We start from the raw sequence: 23,312 nt of genomic DNA, 5'->3' as shown, positions 1-23,312 counted from the left end.
CATATTTGTTTATATGAACTGCCTTCTAAGAAACATGGCAAGTGGTAAAAATAGGTTTACCATGTAAACAAATACAGTTACTTAGCATTTCATTATTTTAATATATATCATGTGTCCCTAACATTATTGGTAGATTATTTAATACAGCTGGGCTATAGATTTTTATCCTCTTAATCTTCTCTTTACTATATGACCGCTAAATGGCCGAACCCTTTCTGAGATGGACACTGTTTTCTCACCAGTTTTAGTGTTTCTTCTGCATATGCTCTGATGTAGAAAGTGTATTTTGAGTTTTACTGAGATGTCTATGAAGTCTTTGAAGGTTAATCCTCCTGAACCTGTGCCTCCTATATGAGCTTGCTGCTTGATCCACAATATATGTTTAGTGTTACTACTCCTGCTGCCGCCACATGCTTTCAGGGCCGAAGAGCCCCTATTCTTTATAAAGTGAATGCATACATGCAGCATTATCACATTCCAAACATGCTTTGCCACATGGACTAGAAAGTGGGGCAGATCTGGCCAGCACAGCAAATGCAAACTCCCTAAAGTCAAATTTAGTCAGGTTAATTTTCTGAATTTTGCTTCTCTGAGAAACTAATCTGTTTGCTGAGCCAGATTTCTGGAAAAAAAAAAAAATCTTTTTTGTTTAAAGTCTCCTTGAGACCTCCCAGAAGTGTCTCCTGTTTCTTGCTGTGGATGAGTGAGTCTCCCGTATCACGTGTGGAATATGAAGCAACGCTTTAAGGCTGAAACATTCCCAGACATCTGCAGAGCATTGAGCACCCGCGCGCTGCCAAAGTCGCCCCCTTCCTGAGTCGCCACATATGCTTCGGGAAATTAAAGATTGGAACTCGTGATCTTCTTTCTCCTCTTTTGAATGTTACGCCGGTCATTCTCTGGACCGCGAGTGTTGCAGGGACCCCAGACAGCAAATAAAGGGGGGTGTTGGGGCATGGGATTGGATTTTATATTTGCATTTTTAATCAGATCACATTTAGAAAAACTGCCAAGAATTCCCAATAAATGCATTTCCGGATGACTTCAGATGTTGTGTGTGCGGAGGTTAAGGTTGGATTACGGTTACAGTGCTTGGCGCCATGGTTTGAAGTTATGCACATGGTCAATATCTAAGCCCAGGGGGATGGGAGTTTCTTACTAAGATGAGGCCTTTTGCCTGAAGCTAGTGCATGAGGCTCGAACAATTTAATATCATTCTAATTAAAATGCCAACGAAACAATTCCCTGGAAATACTGGTAATAATAATACAATTATATGTATTACTGCTATTTTCATGCATGAAATTTGATGCAAATATTGCAGCATATATATGCAGAAATATATTTATATGTAAGAACATGTGCTCTCGGTAGTGTTTTCACCCCTCAGCCGCAGACATTATACATTCATGCTTTCCATAAACAATGCAGTTTATCGCAACTGAAACCTTCATGAATGATGGGAAACGCTCGCAAATGATGAGAGGTTCCTGTTGAAAACGCTACAGGTTCGTAGGTTCGAAACACTACGTCACATTCTTAGGATAAATCCTCATGTATGTGCACTGACAGAGACTGGAGAAGCAAAACACGCAGTACTCTGTACGCAGTCTAACCAGGATATTGCACTCTAGCCCAATACTTACACAGTGTACATAGTTTATTCCAGTGCATAATGCTATGTGTTGAGGGTGGCAGTGTAGCATAGTGGTAAGGAGCAGGACTCATTCATGAAAGGTTGCCGGTTCCGTTGGCTGCCGTGTCACTGCTGTTTTACCCAGCTGTATAAAAGGGTAACACGTAAAAACTTGTAACCTGTGTAAGTCGCGCTGCATAAGAACATGTGCTAAATGCCAGTAATGTAATGCTATGTGAGGAATGAGAACACATTTGCTTTATTGTTTTTTTTTTTTTTTTTTTCTCTCAAAACTAAGAAGAGAGTACACTGCAGTTAGACTGAGAGGAATCCTGGATCAAATGTACACACAGGCTGTTTCCATTGTATACACACTGGGCAGGGCTGGTCTCTGCGGTGACGCAGAAATGAAGGGATGAAGCTTAGCTTTGGCCCCCCGACACAGTCATCTTAAGCTCCAAAGCAGATGTCATTGCTGCCATTACTGGAATGCCATGGAGGTTGAACATTGTACTGGAGCTGAATGCTCTGTTAAGTTTCTTAACCCCCCCCGGCCCAAAAAAAAAACAAGAAATGTAACATGAGACTTGGAAAGTGACGTGTCTGTTTGATACCCTCACGCATGTATAATGTTATGGTATGGGACGGTCATGAGATTATCTATTTCAATAGCTATTTCACTGCTTGCTATAAGCGCAGTAACCTACACCCACCATTTATGCAACTGCTTTAACTCAAACCGTTCTTATTACATTAGAACAGACAGCAATGTCATCCAACCCAACTTTTGAACCCATAACCCATGCTAGAGTTTGTTTGGCACATACTGTAGCTTGTGTGGATAGGAAGATGGAGAAAAAAATTAATGGAGGAAAGAATTATTTGTTACTAAATAACACATTGATTTAGATTGCCATGTGGTTTGCACGATTTTCTTTTTGCACCCTATTTCTCAGAACAGTTTTTTAACATTGTTGAGTCTGATGTGAATATGAATTCTTTTTTGAATTCTTTTTCAATTATGTAAAATAAATCTCTGTGAGTAACTCAAAATACAAAATCAACAATGCTGAGATGAAATTTTACTGCATCTTATTTGGAAGCGGGTGAAGTTATTGTTTGCTGAAGATGCACTCTCTTCTCTCTCCTGCAGATCTCCCGCCTATGGTAGAAGTGAAAGGAGAGCCCGGCCCACAAGGAAAGCCTGGTCCACGGGGCCCACCAGGGCCCCCAGGTCTCCCAGGGAAACCAGGGCTGGGGAAAACAGGACTGAATGGCCAGCCGGGCCCCCAGGGGCCTCCGGGATTCTCAGGAATTGGGAAGCCGGGTCTGCCTGGCCTGCCTGGGAAGCTGGGGCCGAAGGGCATGCCGGGAGTGAAGGGTGAGGTTGGCCTTCGGGGTGAGCCCGGACCAAGGGGGTTACCGGGCCAACCTGGGCTCCCAGGACCCGCTGGCTTGTCTCTGAACGGCAAGCCCGGACTTCCTGGAGTCAGAGGGCCCCCCGGGTCCCGAGGGGAGCCTGGACAGAAAGGAGGTCCTGGCGCTCCTGGAGAGCGTGGGCTAAAGGGGGAGAATGGCAATGGGAAGCCAGGGCTGCCAGGTCCCAGGGGCCCCAATGGCCCCCGTGGGATTCCTGGGCCACCGGGCCCGCAAGGTGTTGGGAAACCAGGCCTGAACGGACTGCCTGGGACAGGTGGGCCAAAAGGTGATCAAGGGGTTCCAGGATTACAAGGTCTACCAGGAGATATTGGTCCCTCGGGGCCACAGGGCCAGCCGGGGCCTACCGGGCTCGGGAAGCCTGGTTTGGATGGCTTGCCAGGGGCACCGGGTCCTAACGGACCAAAAGGAGAGCCTGGATTAAGAGGAGCTCCAGGGTTTCCTGGGACCCCGGGCTATGGAAAGCCTGGCTTGATCGGGCAGAAAGGAGATCGCGGCCCAGCAGGTGTCCCCGGGGCCCCAGGGGAAAAGGGAGTGCCTGGAATAGATGGGCAGCCAGGTGACGCCGGTTTGAATGGGCAACCAGGGCCGCCAGGGATCCCAGGCCCCATGGGGCTACCTGGAAAGTACGGGATACCTGGCCTGAAAGGAGAGGAGGGTCCTGTGGGGCCCCCAGGTGTGCCAGGAATCAGGGGAGATCAGGGCCCGAGTGGATTGGCAGGAAAGCCTGGTATCCCGGGGGAGAGGGGTGCACCTGGTCCCAATGGGGTCATAGGAAAGCCAGGCCCTAAAGGGGAACCTGGGCACATAGGTTTGCCAGGGAACCCAGGGCTAGTTGGTGCACCGGGACCAAAAGGAGAGTCTGGTTTCTCTGGGGCTCCAGGGCCTCGGGGCCAGTCAGGAATCCCCGGCATACAGGGGCCCTCAGGTCCCATGGGGCCACAGGGTATTCCTGGCCTGAAGGGGGAGCCAGGCCTGCCGGGGCTACCAGGGGTGGGGAAGAATGGTGATCACGGGGTGCCAGGGCCACAGGGGCCCCCAGGAAAACCGGGCCCTGCTGGTCACAACGGTGTTCCGGGTCCCCCAGGTCCACCTGGGCCCCCCGGCCCACCGGGCGCCATCATCAACGGGGAGACGCGAGTGGCCGGGCCACAGGAATCCAACCTGGGAGGGGAGTCCGTCCCGGACGGGAAGAACGGGAAGCCGCAGTTTGGGCGAGGGGAGCTCTCTGCCGCCATGGCTCCGGCTTTCACCGCCATCCTCACCACGCCCTTCCCTCCGTCCGGCGTCCCCATCAAGTTCGACAGGACCTTGTACAATGGGCAGAACGCCTACAATCCCGCCACCGGAGTTTTCACCAGCCCCCTGTCCGGCGTCTACTACTTTGCCTACCACGTGCACGTAAAGGGAACCAGCCTGTGGGTGGCGCTCTACAAGAACAATGTGCCGGCCACGTACACCTACGACGAGTACAAGAAGGGCTACATGGACCAGGCGTCAGGAAGCGCAGTGCTGGAGCTCAAAGAGAATGACAAGGTGTGGGTACAGATGCCCTCCGACCAAGCCAACGGGCTCTACTCCACTGAATACATTCACTCCTCTTTCTCAGGGTTCCTGCTCTGTCCCACATAACGTCACCGCTCCCCCAACCCCCCACCCCCCCCCCACCCCCCACACCACGACCATCCCCCAACCTACCCCCTCCTCCACCCCTGCCAGCAGCCATAAAACACCAACGACAAAATAAAAAAAAATGACTTTGTGAACAGAAGATAGAAAGAAAGAGTTAAAAGCAGAAGAAGGATTCTTCATACTGTGTCTGCGTTTCTCTCCCTCTTTCAAACATTTTGTTTTGATTTTGGTTTTTACTTTTATTTGTTGGTTTTTGTTTTATTTTTAGCCTATATTATTATTATTGTTATTATTATTATTGTTTTTTTGTTATTGACATTATTGATGTCTTTGTTTAATGGAATCAGACTATTAAGTACCTTACTTTGCAATGAATAAGTGATCCTTATTGAACTTACCCCATGTGACTGCACACCCTACCAAACATTTTACACCAAGAGAACCACACAGCCACAACCAAGGGTTGCAAGCCATCCTATTGGCTGCAGTCACAGACCTCTGGCCTATCACAGGCCACTGTCTACTCATCCGTGCTATATATTATATCACTACCTTCTTCTAACTCCATGTTTCACATTTAAAATAAAGTCAGTAAAATTGCATTTAATTGAAACACATGCACAGTTAGACAGAGCACAACCAACAGACTTGTCTTCAGAATATTAATCCATATATCTGTACTTTACATATAATTGCAAGGTATTGCTTTTTTGTATTGGTCCATCTTTTTCTACCAGTACTTTTGAATGTTTGGGTGTGTTTATTGGGTATTCTATTTATACCATGGGGGTGCTAATCGCCTGATTCCATGATAACTATGCTGACAGCATTGTGATAATGCTGAACGTTTATGGTTCTGAATACTGTATTGTACTTGATTTTGAAGAATACAACGCTGTAACCCTCTCTTTACGACAATTACGAAGGCAAGACCATCCGCGGAGCCTACATCACTATGTGTACAATGTAATCACGCTGTTTTTAGGAGCCTGCATTTCAATACCATCACTGATGAGGTTTCGAACTTATACTGTCAGTAAACCAAAAAATAATAATGAGAACAAATGACTGAATAATTAAATAAATGAATAAATAAATAAGGGACGGTTGACGGATTGAAAGTGTGAGCTTCATGTATTCGGATCGATCGACCGTGCGTTTAGTAGAGAGCGTTATGTCGTCATCCGTGCACTGTAGTTCCCAACATGTCAGATGGGTTATTTACTCCCAGCGTCATCCTTTTACAACTGTTAAGACCATCATGGTTTCAGGGTGATCGCTTCGAAGAAATCAATGTCTCTCACTGTCGTTTTTTTTTTTAGCCTAGATTCATTCTGATTGTCATATGCCGCGTCCGAAACCGCAGCTAAGCGCAGTAATTACGAGAAACCCTGTCCCCGTTTTCCTGGCCCGCTCAATTGTGGACCTCAAAGTCACAAGGATAGGGGTCCTCTCCTCCTCTAGTGGGTGATTCACTGATTCTTTTTTTTTTTATTTGTGTGACATTGCTAAAAGCAAAAGCAACTAACATGGGTGGGTCACATTTACAAATACTTTTCATGGAAAATATCGAGGGGAACCAGAATCGTGTAATTTGGTGCTACTAAGCATGCTCGGCACTTATGAGGTATAAAAGCCATCCGAGTTCTGAAGCACAAGTCCAGGAAAAAACATTTCATCTGTTGCATAAAATGTCCCAAACGCTTGGACCTTGATTGTTGATTGTTGTGCCGTTGAAGCTCCAGTACCGAGCATCAGCCTGCAAATGACTCTGTGAGCTGCAGTGTCTCTGGTAACTCAATGGTAAAACTTAAAAGAGTCTCATAACACGTGTATAATGTTCAAAGAAAACTGGTCCCGTGGACAAACTGCACATTTCTATTCTCAGGAAAATTAAATCGACATCCCGGTTTGTATTTTGAGTGTTGATACACTTTCCAGAGGAAAAAAATATTAGTCATTAATGTTCTACCACTTTAATGTTCTACCACTGATTTTCCCATAGCTCACTGTTGGTCTGTGCAAACAAAACAGGGGTCTTTGCAACAACTGAAATATGCTTGGCTTCTGAAATATGTCTGTAAACTCACCAAACAATAAAATTTGAATGCAAATGTGCATATTCTCAGATATTGAATATGAACAGAAAAGTTCAGACAGTTGCAAATACATTTATCACAGTAAGATAAATAGCAAAGAAAAAAAAGAGAGAGAACCATGTGTTGGGATCCTCATGCAAAGTGGCCTAGAGCTACCCACGAGATTTTTACCCCAGGGGCAGAAAGGGAATCTAAGGGGATTAGTGTTCCATAAATAACCAAGTGTGGGAGTGGTGTGAAAACTTTACATCTCACAAACAGTTGAAGGAGATGCATGGTCACGACTGTCCTTACCCCCCCCACACCACCCCACTCTCTCACATCCAAATGCCTTCGTTGGCTTAATAGGGAACTCTTCCAGTACGTTCACATAATAGATCACATGGCAAGTCAATTTTCAAACTTCCTCCTGACCTCAGCCACTCTCTCCACATGTCCTAGATCCACATGCTCAGGTGCTGTTCCATGGGGACCAATGTTAAAAATTACTCTTGTCTGTCGCAAAGGATGGTATTGAAGGTTGGCTGCAGCCGGATAAATGATGTCCCTTTGCATGGTGTGGCAAATTGAAAACAAGAAAGTGTAGTTTGGCATCGGGAATCATGATGTTGTTCTGTGGGTGAAATAGGTATGAGAAAGATTTGGGTTAGGTAGCAGAGGTCAGGAGAGGAAGTGACTCTGCTACAGAATATGACACCAGACCTTGAGTCGGTATGAGAGTTTGATTGGTTCTGTCAGCTAGGAACCAGGCCTCTAGTTCAGAACCTTCCCTAGACCTACTTTTGTAATGCTTACATAAATGCTTTCTGAAAAAGACAGCACAGCATCACATATGATAAAATCCAGTAATTTGGCTGCAAAGTAGTCTGTGCACTAGCAAATATACCTGCAATGCTGAGTGTGAATTCAGCTTTTTTTCCTATGTAAAAGCGACATGAAATCTATAGCCTGTTTGGCAAGAATTTCCAAACCAAACAGAAGTAAAACAGAGTGCAATGACAGACTGCACATTTGAACTTCCTATGGTGCTTCCAAACAAACATTATGAGATTCATCTCTTATTGAAAACATACTTGGATATTCTGCAGATTGTACTCTGGCAATTGGTGTAATGCTCATAAGGAGTAAAATGTTCAGGCGTCATGCTAATGCACCCAAGGAATGAGAACAGAAAAAGGCACACCATAATATAATGGTATAATGAAAATGTATAATGAAGCAGAACCTTATGGCATATGCGAGGGGACTTGGGAGACAATACATTGCCTAAATGATGTCTCTGTCTGTTCCAGTTGAGGCTTATTTGTCTGTCACCTCTGCCTGGTCCCTGTTGATGGCTATTTTTATCTGTTTTAAGAACTGCAGTTTTGACAGAGCTGTAATCATAAGTAGGAATGCATCTATGCTTGAGTTAACCCTGAACCTCAGACGTAGGCCCTCTGGTTTACTGAGTTGAACATTCATGTTGAAGAGTTTCTGCCAATCAGAGCATATAATGCATTAGGTCCCTTGTTGTTATTCTACTTGGGGGGGTCAGGCAGCATTTGACAGTAACATGTGTCTACCACACCCTCCCCCAGATGTTTTCCTTTATGAGCAGAGAAGTATTTTATTTATTTAAAGAAAAGAACTTCAAGCTGGAGAAGAAGGATGTCAAATTAATTTGTCCACTGCAGAGTGGTGCATTTTCCCAAGAGATTTTGTTGACAGAATTTTCATGCTCTGAGCATCAGTACTGCATGCCATTAAACCCAGGGAACACATGTGGTTGGACGTATGAAGTATTCATACCATGCCATGTAACACTTCACAGCAGGGAAAAAAAAGAATATCTTAGCTGCAAACAATGACAGATTTATTTTAAAAATGTATTAATATTTGTTCTATTGCTTTCTAAACTGTTTAGAGACAGCACACATGGTGTAAGTTTAATAAGGACAACAGATGTATGGAAACTGCATATGTACCTAAGGCCCAAAACAGCTCAATTTCAGCAGGGTTTGCAGTATTCATTCAATCTAACCATGATGGATGTTACAGAGAATCATTTTACAGGCAGTGTGGTTAACATCTATTTCAATCTATTTAGTGTTTTGCTTGGTGAAGTATGTCTAACCAAACATCATCCCTGGGTTTACTTGGTGTCATTTTCAAATACACGATTGACTTTTCACCCATTGGAGAACATAGAATAAAATTTACAAATATGGTAAGTGACTGTAAAGATTACATATATATATATATATATATATATATATATATATATATATATATATATATATATATATATATATATATATATATATATAAAAATTACCCTAGATGGCCTTGAAAATAAACTTGATGTCAGCTTGGTTCATGGACAACCTATGCCTTAAAGACAGTATTCTTATATGATTATTGCACTCTCACTGGCTTCTTGCCCTGTCGCTCAAACGGCATACACAGTTAACAGAGAAGTTTGTAAATTATAATTGTTGTGAGTCTCCTGGACAATGCAAGGCTTGTTCTTGTTGTGTATAATACTTTATTTTTTACCCTTTGTCTCTTCTTTCCAAAAAAAAGAGAGAAAACAAAACAAAACAAAACAAAAAAAAAAAAAAAAAAAAAAGAAATGGCAGGTAGCATATACACGTCGCCAGTCTTCTCTTGTGTTTGTATTTCTGTCGAGACCGAACGCATTGCATCGTTGCAGTGTTGCACACTTCGCCGCATGTGCGAGAGTAAAAATAAAAAAAATAAAAATAAGAATAAAAAAAAGTTTGTCAGATAAAGTGTACTCTCTATATCGAAAACTGCTCTATGTTATTACTCTTTTTAGTAAGAGGACAAACTTGTGCCTTGCTTCGGTTTTTAAGGGATATTAATTGTTTGTTATAGTTTTGAGGTAAAACAGCGGCCATTCCCATTTGCACATGAAATTAATGAAGGTATATTTATACATTTGTGATTCTAAGTTAACAGGAATGCCCACACTGACCAACGAACCCTAGAAAGTATATACGGTATTTTACAACAATGATGAATACAATGCATATAGAATTAGTATTGAGCACTCTAGCGTTGCTAGTGAAGGATTATAATTGTGTACATTATTTTCCTATTTTTGTGTAATGTACTATATACCATGCTATAGGATTTTTTTCTTTGTGAATGGCTATTACATACACTGTATGTAATAGAATTTGGGTATAAAATGCACTCTGATTGAAAATGTTTTGACTGTTTATACTAAATCTACAGTTCTTGATTGTATTGATACCACATCAATAAATACTTTCTTGTATAGCTGTGTTTTGTCATTTTTGTCATTAATGTGCGCGCGCGCGTGTGTGTGAGTGTTTGTTTGTTTTAATAATATAGAATGCAGTAGTGTTATACTACTTCTACTACCACCACCACCAAAATATTAATAATAATAATAATCGTCATTATCATCATGGATCTCTAATGTACCAATACAAGGGACGAGGAGTAACCATTACATTTTTGGTTGGCAGTGGGAATGTACGCTTACATTTTTTTTTGTAGTAATTGCAAATGCTTTAATCTTTTGGTGACATCTCAAGTGGTAATCATGGTATTATCTCATTTGCAAAGGTTTTTAAATACTGACTTTTGATTCAGTCATTACACCGAGATGCACTTTATTATTATTTTAAGAAAAAAAAAGATAAAATGAAAGTATATTTTTGTTTGTGTCTTTATTTATTGTTCTGTAAAATATAATGTTTATGTTCGAAATCTATAAAGTTTAATTTACAAATGTGACAGTGCGTGAAATACTTTTTGCTTTGGTGAAGTGCAGCGTTACGGCAAATGTAAGTATAATATTCAACACTAGGGGGAAACAAGTCCCAAAGAGAATTCGGCAAGTTTCGGTCTCCGGCGCCGATTGCGGCTCCACCTGATACGCACACTGGAATTGGAACACATATGATACGTGAAGAAAACCAATTAAAACTAAATTAAGAAAAAGAAAATTATAGTTCCCCGTCTTACGTTAAACATTAATGTAACGGGGACACAATGATACAATCAGAATGATACAGAAAAAAAAAAAAAAAACATATATACAACCATTCAGACCTTCTAAATAGCTGCAACTGCGAGATATCTCATTGTTCACATGTGTAATAAAGACATAAAGAAAATATCGATCTGTATAATACTGTGTCTTATGCTCTCAGGATATCAAAATCATAATACGTTTAATATCCAGCCAAACAAGCGGCTGACTTTTTTCCCTGAAACAAGTGCCGTCGTGCTTCGACGAGCCATCACGCGTGGCACTACCGTGACGTCTGATGCGTGCTGACGTCAGACGTAAAGTCACATTGACTTTTCCCTCCCTCTCGCCACTAGAGGAGAGCGCTGTGATTGAGGGAGGGGTCAACGTGACTCTACGTACGTCTGATACGGACTGACGTAGGATGTAAAGTCACATTTGACTCCTCCCTGCCTCGCTGATCAAGCGCTCTCGACACTGGGTGAGAACTCATAGTCGGGAGGAACGACAAGGGAGCAAGCTGCGCTCATTTAGTAGCTAACATCCACTTTCTCCGGGATTGTCACGGGATTTCAATGTACAGCCTGCTCTTTGTAAGTAGCGAGCAAAGCTCAAAGCGGATCTCTCATCTGTGTCCTTAGCCATGCCGTTTGGCCAGCTAGCTTTGTCGTTAAACTGGCTCTTCAAGGAGAGGGTGGCTACCTTTTTGTTAAGTCTCGTTAAAAATTACAATCATACCCAACCCAGTTGTTCCTGACGGTATTTTTTGTGCTTTTTTTGCCACTTGACCGTATTGATAGCCTAATCGTACCTAGCAAGTGTTGGCAAACAGGAGTCGTGAACAATGATTAGTAAAATATCCAGCTAGCTAGCTAACGTTGGGTAATGTAGCTGTAGCTACTTAGCTGGCATTTGTTTTTTTTTCGTTTTGGTTATCCGTTCAGCTGTCCCCAGACTGAACGTATTTCTTGGAAATTATACCTAAGGGCAATAAACCACATTCTTAGAATCGTACCTTGTTTGCCGTGTCTCTTCCGTGTTGCCACAGTTTAGCATACAGTTAGCTAGCTAATGGACATTGGCGGCTTCCTGGCTTCTGAGCTGTCCCGCTAACTTACTTGCTACCTAGCTGCCTCTCTCGGTTGTCCGATGCGTAACTAGTCTGTTGTCTAACTATGTGATATGTTTGCAGGCTTTTCCAGTATAACTAATTTCATATTTAGCCAGCTGTTGTTAACGGCGAGGCCTTTATTTGTTTAGCTGGCTAAGTGTATCCGGCTCGGTGGCCAGCTACACAGATCTAGCAAGATACCTTTGAGTCGATTCTAGTTGCTAGCCAGCCTTATAGTAAGATTAAATAAATTGTGCTAACTAGTCCTTTGTCGTATTGTAACACTCTTCTCACGCTAAGAAGCTAACTAAAATCTAACATGTGTTGATGTTGCAAGCTGTCTAACGTTGTCTTGATGCTTATGTTTGCTCGCTAGCAATCTTTGCTAGCGCAGTTGCTTGACTCACTCCGTCGTAGATCTGCCAAGTAACAAAAGCTTGTCTTATCTAGACATGTCTTAACTAGTTAACGTTATAAATGGCGAGATACAGCGGCGTGTGAGCCGTAGTTGGGTTTAAGTTTAGTGCAGGGTGTGTTAGCTTATGGCCTCGTCTTGAGTGGTCAAGAAAACACAATATACATTTGTAAAAACCACTGCCACCAACTTGGCACCTTTGTCGTCAGATTTACCGACATTTAAAGTGACCAAGTGACATTTGCACATAAAGTCGCCATACAGTATTATTTAAGTTATCCATATGTGAAGCAGCAATGTAATCACCACACAGGGCTGTCTGGAAATACGGGGAAAATCGTTCTCTGTCTAAGCCCGAGCCCTGCCCCTTGCGATTTCTGTATTCCATCGTGCGAGTTTTGGAGGGCAGTCCGGCGACTTCCTGCTCCGGAGAGCTGGCACCGCCGCGGTACACATATGTGAGCCAAAATGCGTCATCACCACCACGTTGTTCACCGGTCACAGGAGATACGGAGCGTGATGCTCCCAACCCTATTAATTTACCGTAAATCCGGTCGAAATGCTACATGATCACGGCGAGCCATGCTGTAAAAAAAAAAAAAAAAAGGCGGCATTTGCCAGCTGTCTCGCTGCGTAGCTGGGCTTGACATGGACTCTGTTCGGTCGGGCTGGTTCCGGGGCTAAACTTAATGATGGCCACCGGAGGCAAGTAAGGCGGCGGCGCCCTGTGTTAAAGTCCATTCATTTCCTCCGGCTCGCCCGTGTCTCCGCTCTTGGTGGAGCTCAGTACCACGCCACCGGCTGATGACCAAGGCTCCCCATGCTGAGCACCCCGGTGTCATCATACGAGGCTTTCCTTCCTTATGTACCTAACCTTTGTTTCTGTCTTTGCATATTTGTACTCGGCTGGTTATTTTCTTTGTACTGGGAGAGATGGCAGGGATAAAATGTATCCATGCATATTCATAAGATTATGGTTTATTCTTTCTAGCTAGGTACTCTTTTTTTTAATTCATGGACCCAATTATTCAGAGCTATAATACAAGAAGTCAAGGAGATTACAGGTGGAACTGCACACATTTTTGTTTGTAATCTTCTTTTTTGTCAATGCATGTGCCAACTGTAAAGAACATCTGAGAGGCTCATGTCAGATTAGGCTCAAGGTCCCATTTCACCCACATTTCAGGATTTGCGTAGTAGTTTGAATGGTTGAAATGCTTTGCATTGCAGGCTGGTCATGCATTTTTAAAATGGCATACTAGGTCACTCTAACACTGACCCCATTTAAGCTAAATGGCATATCATGATGTTGCGCTCTCAGAATAGCCATTGGTCTAGATAATGCCAGACCTACCGGTCATGCCAAAAGCCACTCTTTCTGGGCACCCCATTCCACGGATGCTGTTTGTGTCACACGTTGTGGATCTCTCGAGAGTTTCTCCTGTATGCAGACAGGTTGTAGCAACACTTCTGTCCTCTAGGTGGAGTGGTCCGGATTGTGTAAACTGTCAGAACAAAAGTTCTTTTGTTATTCAGAGGGGATACTGGTTGCTGTGTTGTATCATCAGGCATTTTCCTTTTTGTTTGATACAGGCTACACAGTTCATGTGACTGAATGGTGGTGTTTTTTTTTCCACTTTCATAGGGTGAAAGCATTAATGTGTTACATAGTTATAACAGATTAGTTTTTTTAAACACATGGTGCTGTTGTAGATTGCTTGGCTCGGGGTTCATGCTATTGGAATGTTTCCATGTTGCTTGCTACAGTAAATGCCGGACAGTATGTATGGTAAACATTAAATATCATATAGCTCTGTTATAGAACTGTTTGTGTTCGGTAATTAGGCCTAAGTAGTGTTGCTGAGTGCTCTCTCTGTTCTTCATATCTTCTCTAAGATGCATTAAGTTTCTTCTCATTAGACTTGCTAGTCTGCCTGAGTAAGAGCAGCTGCTTAGTTAATGAATCCATGGCAATAACGGTAATAATGATGGCAATAAACCAAGGTACATCCTGGAAAAGAGATTTGAACTGGCAGCGCTGTGTAGCAGTCCAGTTTCGGCTGCTCGTCATTTACCCCTCGCTGTAGCCTGCGCAGTTCATCCAGAGCTGGCAGGTGAAAGCGGTGTAGAGCACTGCTAGCTGGCCTGATCTGCTCTGGTCTCCACGCAAGTCTGTGCAGCACACAAGGTGTACACTGTCAGGATGTTCAGCCCCTGAGCGGCAGCCTTTTGACAGCGTCTGTCTTAACAGGATGGCTGAAAAAGCCCCTACATGGTGTAGCCCCTGCTTATACGCCATGCAAACATCTCCCCACACAGCCATTCAGTTTTTTGTGTAGAATTTACAGTTGACCTGGCAAAATAGATTGGTGTTGTAATTGTTTTATATGCTTTTAGAACACAATTGATGCAGTTGTTGACAGCCGTTACTAGTATCCTCACCCAGTTGCAACATGCTGGAAGTCACTCATAAGCTGTATATGGTTGGTGGCTTATAAGCTGACAGACAATAGATCTTTTGCCCCCTCCCCCCCAACAGGCCCTCTGAACACGATCTGAGAGCAGACCTCAGCGTGTCTGCACCATCCCTGCCGCCTCTCCAGCCTGCTGTCTGTTAAATATTTAAAGAGGAACCACTGCTCCCTCAGCCCCCAAAGAAAAGAGTCTCTGCTGGCGTCCTGTCAGCCGGCAGCACTGAATCGCACCAGGAGGGTCGTGCCTGCACCCCCGCCAAGCGCCCTCTCAGATAAAAGCAGGAACGCCAGGGGCGTCTTATCCCACCCCCCTGCAGTTTCCCCCCGTTCGTTTAATGCTTTTGTACACGTGTGTGTTTGTATCTGTGTGGGGGGGGGGGGGGGGGCAGATTAAAGTACACGCGTCCTCACACAAACAAGCGCACACCGGAGAGATGCTTATCAGATGTGCCCAGGACGTTCCTGATGACTCACAAAGAGACGTGGCTCCTTGGTACAGAACATTCCGGAACTCCGCAGGAGGTGGGCGATGACAGCTGACCCCCGTGGGCTAATGACACTCGAAGGTCAAAAAAAAAATCCCTGAACTCGTTATCAGCTGGGGGGGGGGGGGGGGGTGTCACAAATTCAGTCCTTTTGCTGGCTTACTGAGTCTGTTGCGCTGTGGCTGGCCACACGCATAAAGGCGTAGTAGTTTTCACCCAATGAAATAAAAGTGTGTTTGCAAGTTCTAGCAGGAGTCCCGAGTAGTGGAGTTCAGTGTTTGTGTCAGAGAGGGAGAATAAGTACAGCCTTTTGAGAATGCTTTTAACATTTAAAGTTAGTTTTAGGGTTTACAACAAAACCAAATAGATTTTTTAGGTGTAAACCACATTCCTGTCAGTTAGGGGGAATTCACAACCTTAAATGATCCCACTTGCCTTTCTAATTAGGGGCAGGTTGGGTATTCTTGTTGAGCATTCTTTTCATAATTGCTCCGTACATGTCATGTAAACATGTCACGTGACAATTTAGATAAATTGGAAGAAAGTGTGTGTTAAATGCAAAAAAAAAAAAGAACGTATTTTCCACATTGCTGTGAAGGAAAACATGGCTACAGATGTCCCAATGTACTTCATTGTTTTTCTTTCATGTAAGGAAGTGGTGACCTGTGGTTGCCGTCGGTGTCTTATCCTTGACTGGTTTTGGCTACACACAGCGGCAGGTAATGTTTTCCTGTAACTACGCACAGAACTCTCTGTGGCTGGTAATTAGGCAGGCTGCCACAGTGCATGGATGGGGACCTGACCTTCCTGATGGAGCTGATTAGATTTGTAACAGGAGATTATGTTTCATTAAATAGCTTGGAGGCAGCTGGAGATGTTCCCTATTCTCATTTGTCCATCATAAAAGCCCCTCCTGGACTGTTCTAGGCTTCTTTTATGTAACTGTTCTCTCAGTGCAATTACTGGGTTTTTGGTAGCTAACTTAAAGAATTGAATTCATACAGCCGTTATTGACTCAGCCCAGCAGAGATTGGCTCTTGGGTATGTTAAGAGTACTAGCTCTGAAGTAATTTCCAGCTGTGTGCTGTGTCCTGTTTTCTCCTTTACTGTCTCAGTAGAAACTTGTAGTCACTCATCCGTCCGTCCAACTTGGATGACTTCCACCCTGAACTGTCTAAGTTCGGTCTCACCTTACCTTTGTGAAACTCACGGCGTTGCCCCTGAGTCAGGTGAACGCGCAGGCTTCAGATGAACAAGCGCTTGCCCTCCAACTCTGTTTGCTGTCTCTCGACGGCTCTTGGCACCTGAATGTGGTGTTTTGATTTGGAGAAGTTCATGTGGTATGCGGCAGCCAGGGAGGTCTCTCTCTCTCTCTCTCTCTCTCTCTCTCTCTCTCTCTCTCTCTCTCTCTCTCTCTCTCTCTCTCTCTCTCTCTCTCTCACACACACTCACACACACACACACACACACACACACACACACACACACACAGAGTGCGGTGAGTCACTGCGTGTCAGTGCGGAGCTTGGCAGGACTCTTGAGCACCTGCTCCCCTCGCTTCCTCTGCCGGGGCCTCCCTGTCCGGAAAGCAGACGCAAGCCCGCACATGTGTCTGGAGTGTGTGCTGTCTCTGCGTCCTGTCTCCAGGCTCCAGGCCTGCTGAACCCTCTCTGTTCTTGGGTTGTCCATTTTTTCCCCAGGAGAGTTTGACAGGGCAGTGTGGGCCTGGTAAACCCTTACTCTAGGATTTTTTTTTTTAGTAAAATGGCTAAAAGACTCAAGAGTTCCCTCAGAATTTCAGTGTACAGTTTGGGCTGTCATGTTACGTACAGAGGCATCATTGCCTAGTTTCATTTAGAAATACAGCATTATTCCTCAAATTCTGTATTTGTGGCTTATTCCTCTAAAATTGACCATCAGGCATGAGTGGCATAGCATTTATAAACCAGTAGCTGTTGCCTTGGAACACTAAATTGCTGCAGTCATTTAGGAGAAACTCTGCTCTTGTCAGCAAGGCAGAATACTGATCTTCAGTAAATTTCTCATTAGTTTTGTCAAGGAGGGCTGGATATGGAGTTATGTAGTTGATTTATACTAACTGGTAGGACCAGGCTGCTACAGGGACATTTTCTTCTTTTAAATTTCTCAGAAACGGAGTGTGTATCATTACTTGGAGTATATTAGATGTCTGAGTATTACCAAGCTGTTTGATTCAGAACAGTCTGTCCCTGCTTATTCTGTTTAACAAAAGGTTTATTGCAGCCTTTCTACCTTCACTTTTCCTGATATGTTAGTTTGTCATTACCTTCCATGTGTCATTTTCTTCCAACTGTTTCCTTTGAATGGTGAGAGTAGCTAGGTGGTATATACATTTACATTTATTCATTTAGCAGACGCTTTTATCCAAAGCGACTTACATAGGTTACAGTTCTTTACAATGTTATCCATTTATACAGCTGGATATTTTTACTGAGGCAATTGTGGGTTAAGTACCTTGCCCAAGGGTACAGCAGCAGTGTCCCAGTGTCCCTTTCGGTTACGAGTCCTGCTCCTTAACCACTATGCTACACTGCCGCCCATATATTGGGAGAAGGGTGCAAGGAAGAAATTCATTCAAAAGGCATATATATTTCGAACAAAATTTCATTATTTAAATAAGAATTTGCATCACCTGCCCCACCTCTTCTCCACCAATCCCTCACTCACCCCCCTCCCCCATTTTACATATTTAGACAAAAACCCAGATGCGCTAATTTTCCAGGTGTCCATGTCTCCATGATCCACTTTGAGAGGTTTCACTGTTACATTTACACTGATACCACTACCCATGGGCAGTTGTATTGCAGAGGAGGGATTGTTTGTTTGCCTTGATTTTAACCAGCAAGGTTAGGAAGATGATGCCACGATGCATTCTGGACAGAAGTTACTGACAGTTGAAACCAAAGGCTGCTGTGAAGGGGAGGAAAAAAAACAAGCTCGTGATTTAAGAAGAATGATGAAAGTGCAGATGCCATTGAAGTTGACGAGTTTCATTTGAAACTTTAACACTCCCCTTTACCGCCGAACACTATCTGGCGTCTGAATGACATGCCTGGTGAGCACTTTGACCGACAGCGTGTGTTCGGTTCTACCGCTCTCTCCAGTCCCCCCCCTTCGGTGACAGCTTTGAATTGCAAATGGAAGCTTAATCAGCCCACAAAGGGGCGGGGGAAATCATTTTAAAGACCAAAAAAAGAAGGAGACCAAATCAGTTTGTACGAACCTGGTGATCTAACGCTGAAGAGACACCACAAAACGCAGGGAGGTATGAAACCAGCAGATTTCAGGGTACCTATTACTGCACCGTGTGGTGGTTCAGTTTGTTACTTCAGGCAGTTGTTGAGTGTTTAGAGAGAGTGATGTGCAGCTAGGCTGTAGTCAAATTAAAGAGTGTTCCATAAAGATCTTTGTGGTTTCACCTGTGCTAAATAATCAAAAAGGTGGAAAATTGGGGGAAACCCAAACTGCCCTGGTGTGAGTGGCTTGGGTGTCATTTGATGGCCCCTTTGAGGCCATGCCAAAAATTACTTTGAAAGCTGTGTATTTGTCATTGATTTGGGGAAGTCCTTGTATATCCATTCTCTGTATTTGCGTAAGCAATCTGCAATTCTGTCCGTGTTGTCTATGGCATGAATATCCTTCAGCTATAGTTTATTGGGGGACTATGGGCTGTTTGGGGGGGGGGGGGGGGGTGTTACCAGGTTCAGCATTTCTACTTTTGAATCTTTTAAACTATTTTGGAAAAAAAAAAATCAGGCAACAATGTTGTAGAGACCCTGCATGTTCATAAGAGATCAGAGAGGCCCAGAGACACTTTTGGAATGTGGACAGACCAGCCCTGAAAGTAGCTGAGCGCAATTCATTGTGGAGGTGTGCAGGTATATTTTTAGCCGGATCTACTTTTAACTAAATGTATTTTTAGCTTGGAAATGGAACATACCTGCAGTCCTATGCTGTTTTTTTTTACACCCAGGTGTCTCTAAATTTTTTACTTTCGCATTTTCACAATTTTCTAGGGAACCTGTTGCCAGTGCTGTCAGACATTTGAATACTCGTCAGTCACATGTTGTGAGATTGTCCCAATGCAAATCCATTCACGGTTCTGCTGGCCTGTTTTAGTGTTTGGGTTTTGGGGGCATGCTGCGGGTGCCACTAAAGTTCTCCTCGTAGTGCAGATCTAAAGCAGAGCAGGAAAGGGTCTCTTGGCAGATGCAAAGGCCTGACAGAATCACTTTGTTTACAGTTCACCAAGGCAGGTTTCCCGGCACACAGGGGATTGTGTCGCTAACATTATCCATAGGTCCATTTTAGGCCCTGTTTACTCTCAAAGGGTCAAAAGGTGAAATGTAATTCAGGCCTGGAGCCTATTTTTGGGGTGTGTTGTACGATAGCTCTGTTGTGCTGGACAGGTTGTTCCTGAAAATCCTCCTAATACTGAATCTCTCTCTGAAGTGGACAACTGAGCAAGTCTTCTGCAAGAAGTCTGCCTGTCTGTGCTTGATACCGCAGGCCTTAAATAGTTATTCTCCCTCCTCAAACTTATCTGTGATCCGGGTGGATCTTAAGAAATGCTTTTCATAGATTTGGTTTAAATTGTTTTTTTTATTCTGTCATAGAAGATATAGAAGTTCAGTATTAGAGAGAATGAGATGCATTTTTTCCAAAGCGGATAACAATATTATGGATATCAGGAAGGCCGATATCATCTTATATAGTTCAAAAGTGTCATGTTGAAACGCTCATCTCAGAGTGGACCCATGCAAAAGACTCAAGGTCGCAGAATTTTGCTAATGTCTTCACTACATCCTCATGCTTCACTCTAGCACCTAGCTATTCTTGGACTTAGGATCTCATGGTGCTTTTAGTAATGACCACCACCAGTGGATGTTAACAGAAGTTTAATACTTCAAGCGGCAAAGGAAGTACATTTAGGTCTGTAAGTGGGGTTAACATACCTTTTCCACACAACAACCTCCAGGGCTGTGGCTAGGCAACTTGATCCACGTCGTCTCCCGCAGTGGTTAGAAGGACAATATTGACACGATGGCGTGCCAGGGACACCTGTTAAAAATAAATTATAATGAAAAAATATTTTGGCAATATTGACTTTCTCACCTGCCAGTGCTGATATGGCAAAGATGTGAATATCGGCCTGATGTCATCCAGTCTTGATGCAGCAGTTTTAATATATCACTGGTATTCAGTGGAGGTGTATCGGAGATGTCAGACCGTATTAATTCAGCGTAGTCAATACAGTTTTAAAGAACTAATTATGCCAGTATGATATGAATGTGCGAAATGCAGCAGATTCTAAGAACAACTGACGTACAGAAGACAGACCGATGTTATGTTTTACAGCAGGCAACAGCTTGGCAGAAATTGCTGTTTCTAGGACAGGCTTATTGTTTAAAACGCAAGGTGCAATGTTTGCTTGTGGAAACTGTGACTCGGTACAGGCAGCCGTAACACTTTGTTCAGATGCCAGATGTAAAGTTTACAACAACGCTTACACATAAAATAAAACCTGACAACAATGTCCCCAGTGTGCTTTTGTCTTAAATTAGTCAGAAGCTGGTATTTCTGTTTCAATTTAATATTGTCATATTATGAAAGCCTGTCATGTTGGAAAGACTTTATGGAAAAGGATAATGGAGTACAATAGTAGTGTGTATGTGTAAGGTGTAAAGTGTAAAACATTTGACATCTTTGGCTGGTTTCCTTTCCCTTGGGGTGGGCATCTCTGTAGTATAGGCCTAGCAGCTATGCTTGAACTCGGAACTGAGTCTAGCCCTGACCAATATTTGTGCTTTTGCATCTGCAGTTACCTAGAGCTCATGTGTGCTCAATGCCACTGTAGGCCAATGTATGAGAACAATACTGTTCTCCGGCTGTATCTCCCATGACATATGCGCTACCTGGTTGTTTACCAATTAAGCCAGGCGAGTCAGACGAAACTCTGACTCACCTGTAGCCTCAGGTAGGGACACCTGTATACCTGTATGCAAAACCTTTTGCACGTCAGACTAATCCCACACACAAAGTCCTTTGTTTTTGTTCTTTTTATTTGGTGGGGGGTGGGAGGGGGGGTTGTACTGTAACATCTTAATGTTGGCACTCTGACTCATCATGGTCCACCGCTCAGTAAAATTGCCCGATAAACAGGCAGTTGCAAGTGGTTCTCTGAGATCTATGACTGTGAGTATGGTGATCCTTCGGGTCAGGTGTCCCATTACATTACATTTACATTATTGGCATTTAGCAGATGCTCTTATCCAGAGCGACTTAAAATGTTATCCATTTATACAGCTGGATATTTTACTGAGGCAATTCAGGGTTAAGTACCTTGCCCAAGGGTACAGCAGCAGTGCCCCAGTGGGGAATCAAACCAGCAACCTTTCGGTCATGAGTCCTGCTCTTTATCCACTATGCTACACTGCCGCCCCGTCCCTAGTTTGATTGTAAGCGCTGAGGCCTTACAGGGAAGCAGTCAGACTCGTAACCGAAAGGGGGCACTGCTGCTGTACCGTTAGGCAGGGTACTTCACCCACAATTGCCCCAGTAAATATCCAGCTGCATAAATGGATAACATTGTAAAAACCTGTAAATAATGTAAGTTGCACTGAATTAGAGCATCTGAAAAAAAGAAGAAAAAAAAAACCTCAAACTTCTGCATGCTGTATCTATTTCACCCTGCAGCTGGGTTCTCATCGGTCAAGTCCCTGCCCCTGTTCCTGGACCTTAACCCTGTAGCACGAACAGCATTGCCTTCCTAAAGTGTGACCGTGCCCCCTCCTCGTGACACCTGATACAGCTTGAGTGCAGGCCAGGGCAGGTCAGTATGACCATGCTGGTGGAGTAAGCGTGTGATCTCTCTTTGGGGAGATCTGGAAAATACGGAGACAGCTAGAGTCTGGCCAAGTATGACACTTGACTTTCTCTCTAATGTATGAAAGGGCATGCTAAGTTTTGACAGCAAGGCATATATGCTGCGGTTGATGTTGTGCCACCTCTGGCTTCACAGGGCTTGCATGTATACTTTTGTTAGTATGTGTAAACACCCTCAAACAAAACACCCACATGCTGCATCAGTGTGGTCTAAGCAATACTAACTCTGTCAAGCCTGTAACCACTTTAACCAGCATGCATACATGTTTTGCATATGTATGCAAATGCTCCTCCCCAAAATAAATGGAAGAAGAAAAAAAAATAGAAAGAAAAACCCTGTAACACTGGTACAGTTTTGACCCATTGTAGTGGATCAGTACGGCTGCTGTTTTGCCAGACTCCAGTGCCTCTTATGCATTACTGCTTGTTGAAATGTGCGTGTGCTGAAATGGCTTTGGGCTTGAGGTGTGCCTGCATTGTGCTAGCAGAATCTCCGTTCGGCAGGAGCCAGATCAGACCGCTTGTTGCGGAGTCTCTGCCTGTTTGATCCGGTCCGCTCTCGTGCACAGGAAGGGAAAGAACGAGTGAGCGAGAGGGAGGAGGAGGGGGGGGGGGGCAGAGGTCGAGCTGGTGCAGCTTTTATCTACTCCCACGCGGCACTCGTTGTTCCCCGGACCAAGGCTCGGCGTAATCGCGGCGAGGTAACCCGCCCCGGGTGGCTGCGCCCACTCGCGCTGACACACCGCCTGAATTCCCCCTCCGCCCTGCGCTGCGGCGGAGTGACGGGGATCCGGGCCCCGTTGCCAGGGCCCTCCTCTGAGAGGGACAGCCTCCAGGCAGGGGCGTCGCGCTCCCAGCTGCACCGCTCAGGCCCAAACTGATCTGAACAGCTCCGTACGCTGAAACTCACGAGTGCTCAGCCGGAGGGGTTGCTGGAGGAGCATCGCATTCACCATTTGTGTGTTACAGGTGGGCTGTGAACGGTAGTTTTAAATGTGCTGTTGTCAGAATAAACAGTAACACTAAGGACAGATTTGTACCTATAAAGTTAGGCGACTGGGTTAGCTGTGTATCTGATACTGTGTAAGAA

General features: G+C 44.2%; 2 protein-coding genes across 2 annotated transcripts in view; both read left to right on the top strand.

Moving 5' to 3' along the window:
• Positions 1-4,730, top strand: part of col8a2 (collagen, type VIII, alpha 2) — a 57,339-nt gene extending 52,609 nt beyond the window's left edge. The window contains exon 3 of the mRNA XM_036515589.1: positions 2,790-4,730. Within this exon, the coding sequence (XP_036371482.1) occupies positions 2,790-4,705 (1,916 nt within the window). The 3' untranslated portion in view covers positions 4,706-4,730. The remainder of the gene's footprint in view (positions 1-2,789) is intronic.
• Positions 4,731-11,267: 6,537 nt separating this feature from the next.
• ptp4a2b (protein tyrosine phosphatase 4A2b) overlaps positions 11,268-23,312 on the top strand; it is a 30,101-nt gene continuing 18,056 nt past the window's right edge. The window contains exon 1 of the mRNA XM_036555106.1: positions 11,268-11,406. The gene's annotated coding sequence lies outside the window, so the exon portion shown is untranslated. The remainder of the gene's footprint in view (positions 11,407-23,312) is intronic.

The sequence above is a fragment of the Megalops cyprinoides genome, chromosome 21, assembly GCF_013368585.1.
Source record: "Megalops cyprinoides isolate fMegCyp1 chromosome 21, fMegCyp1.pri, whole genome shotgun sequence".
Taxonomy (NCBI): Eukaryota; Metazoa; Chordata; class Actinopteri; order Elopiformes; family Megalopidae; genus Megalops; species Megalops cyprinoides.
This window is presented reverse-complemented; position numbering and strand designations above follow the sequence as displayed.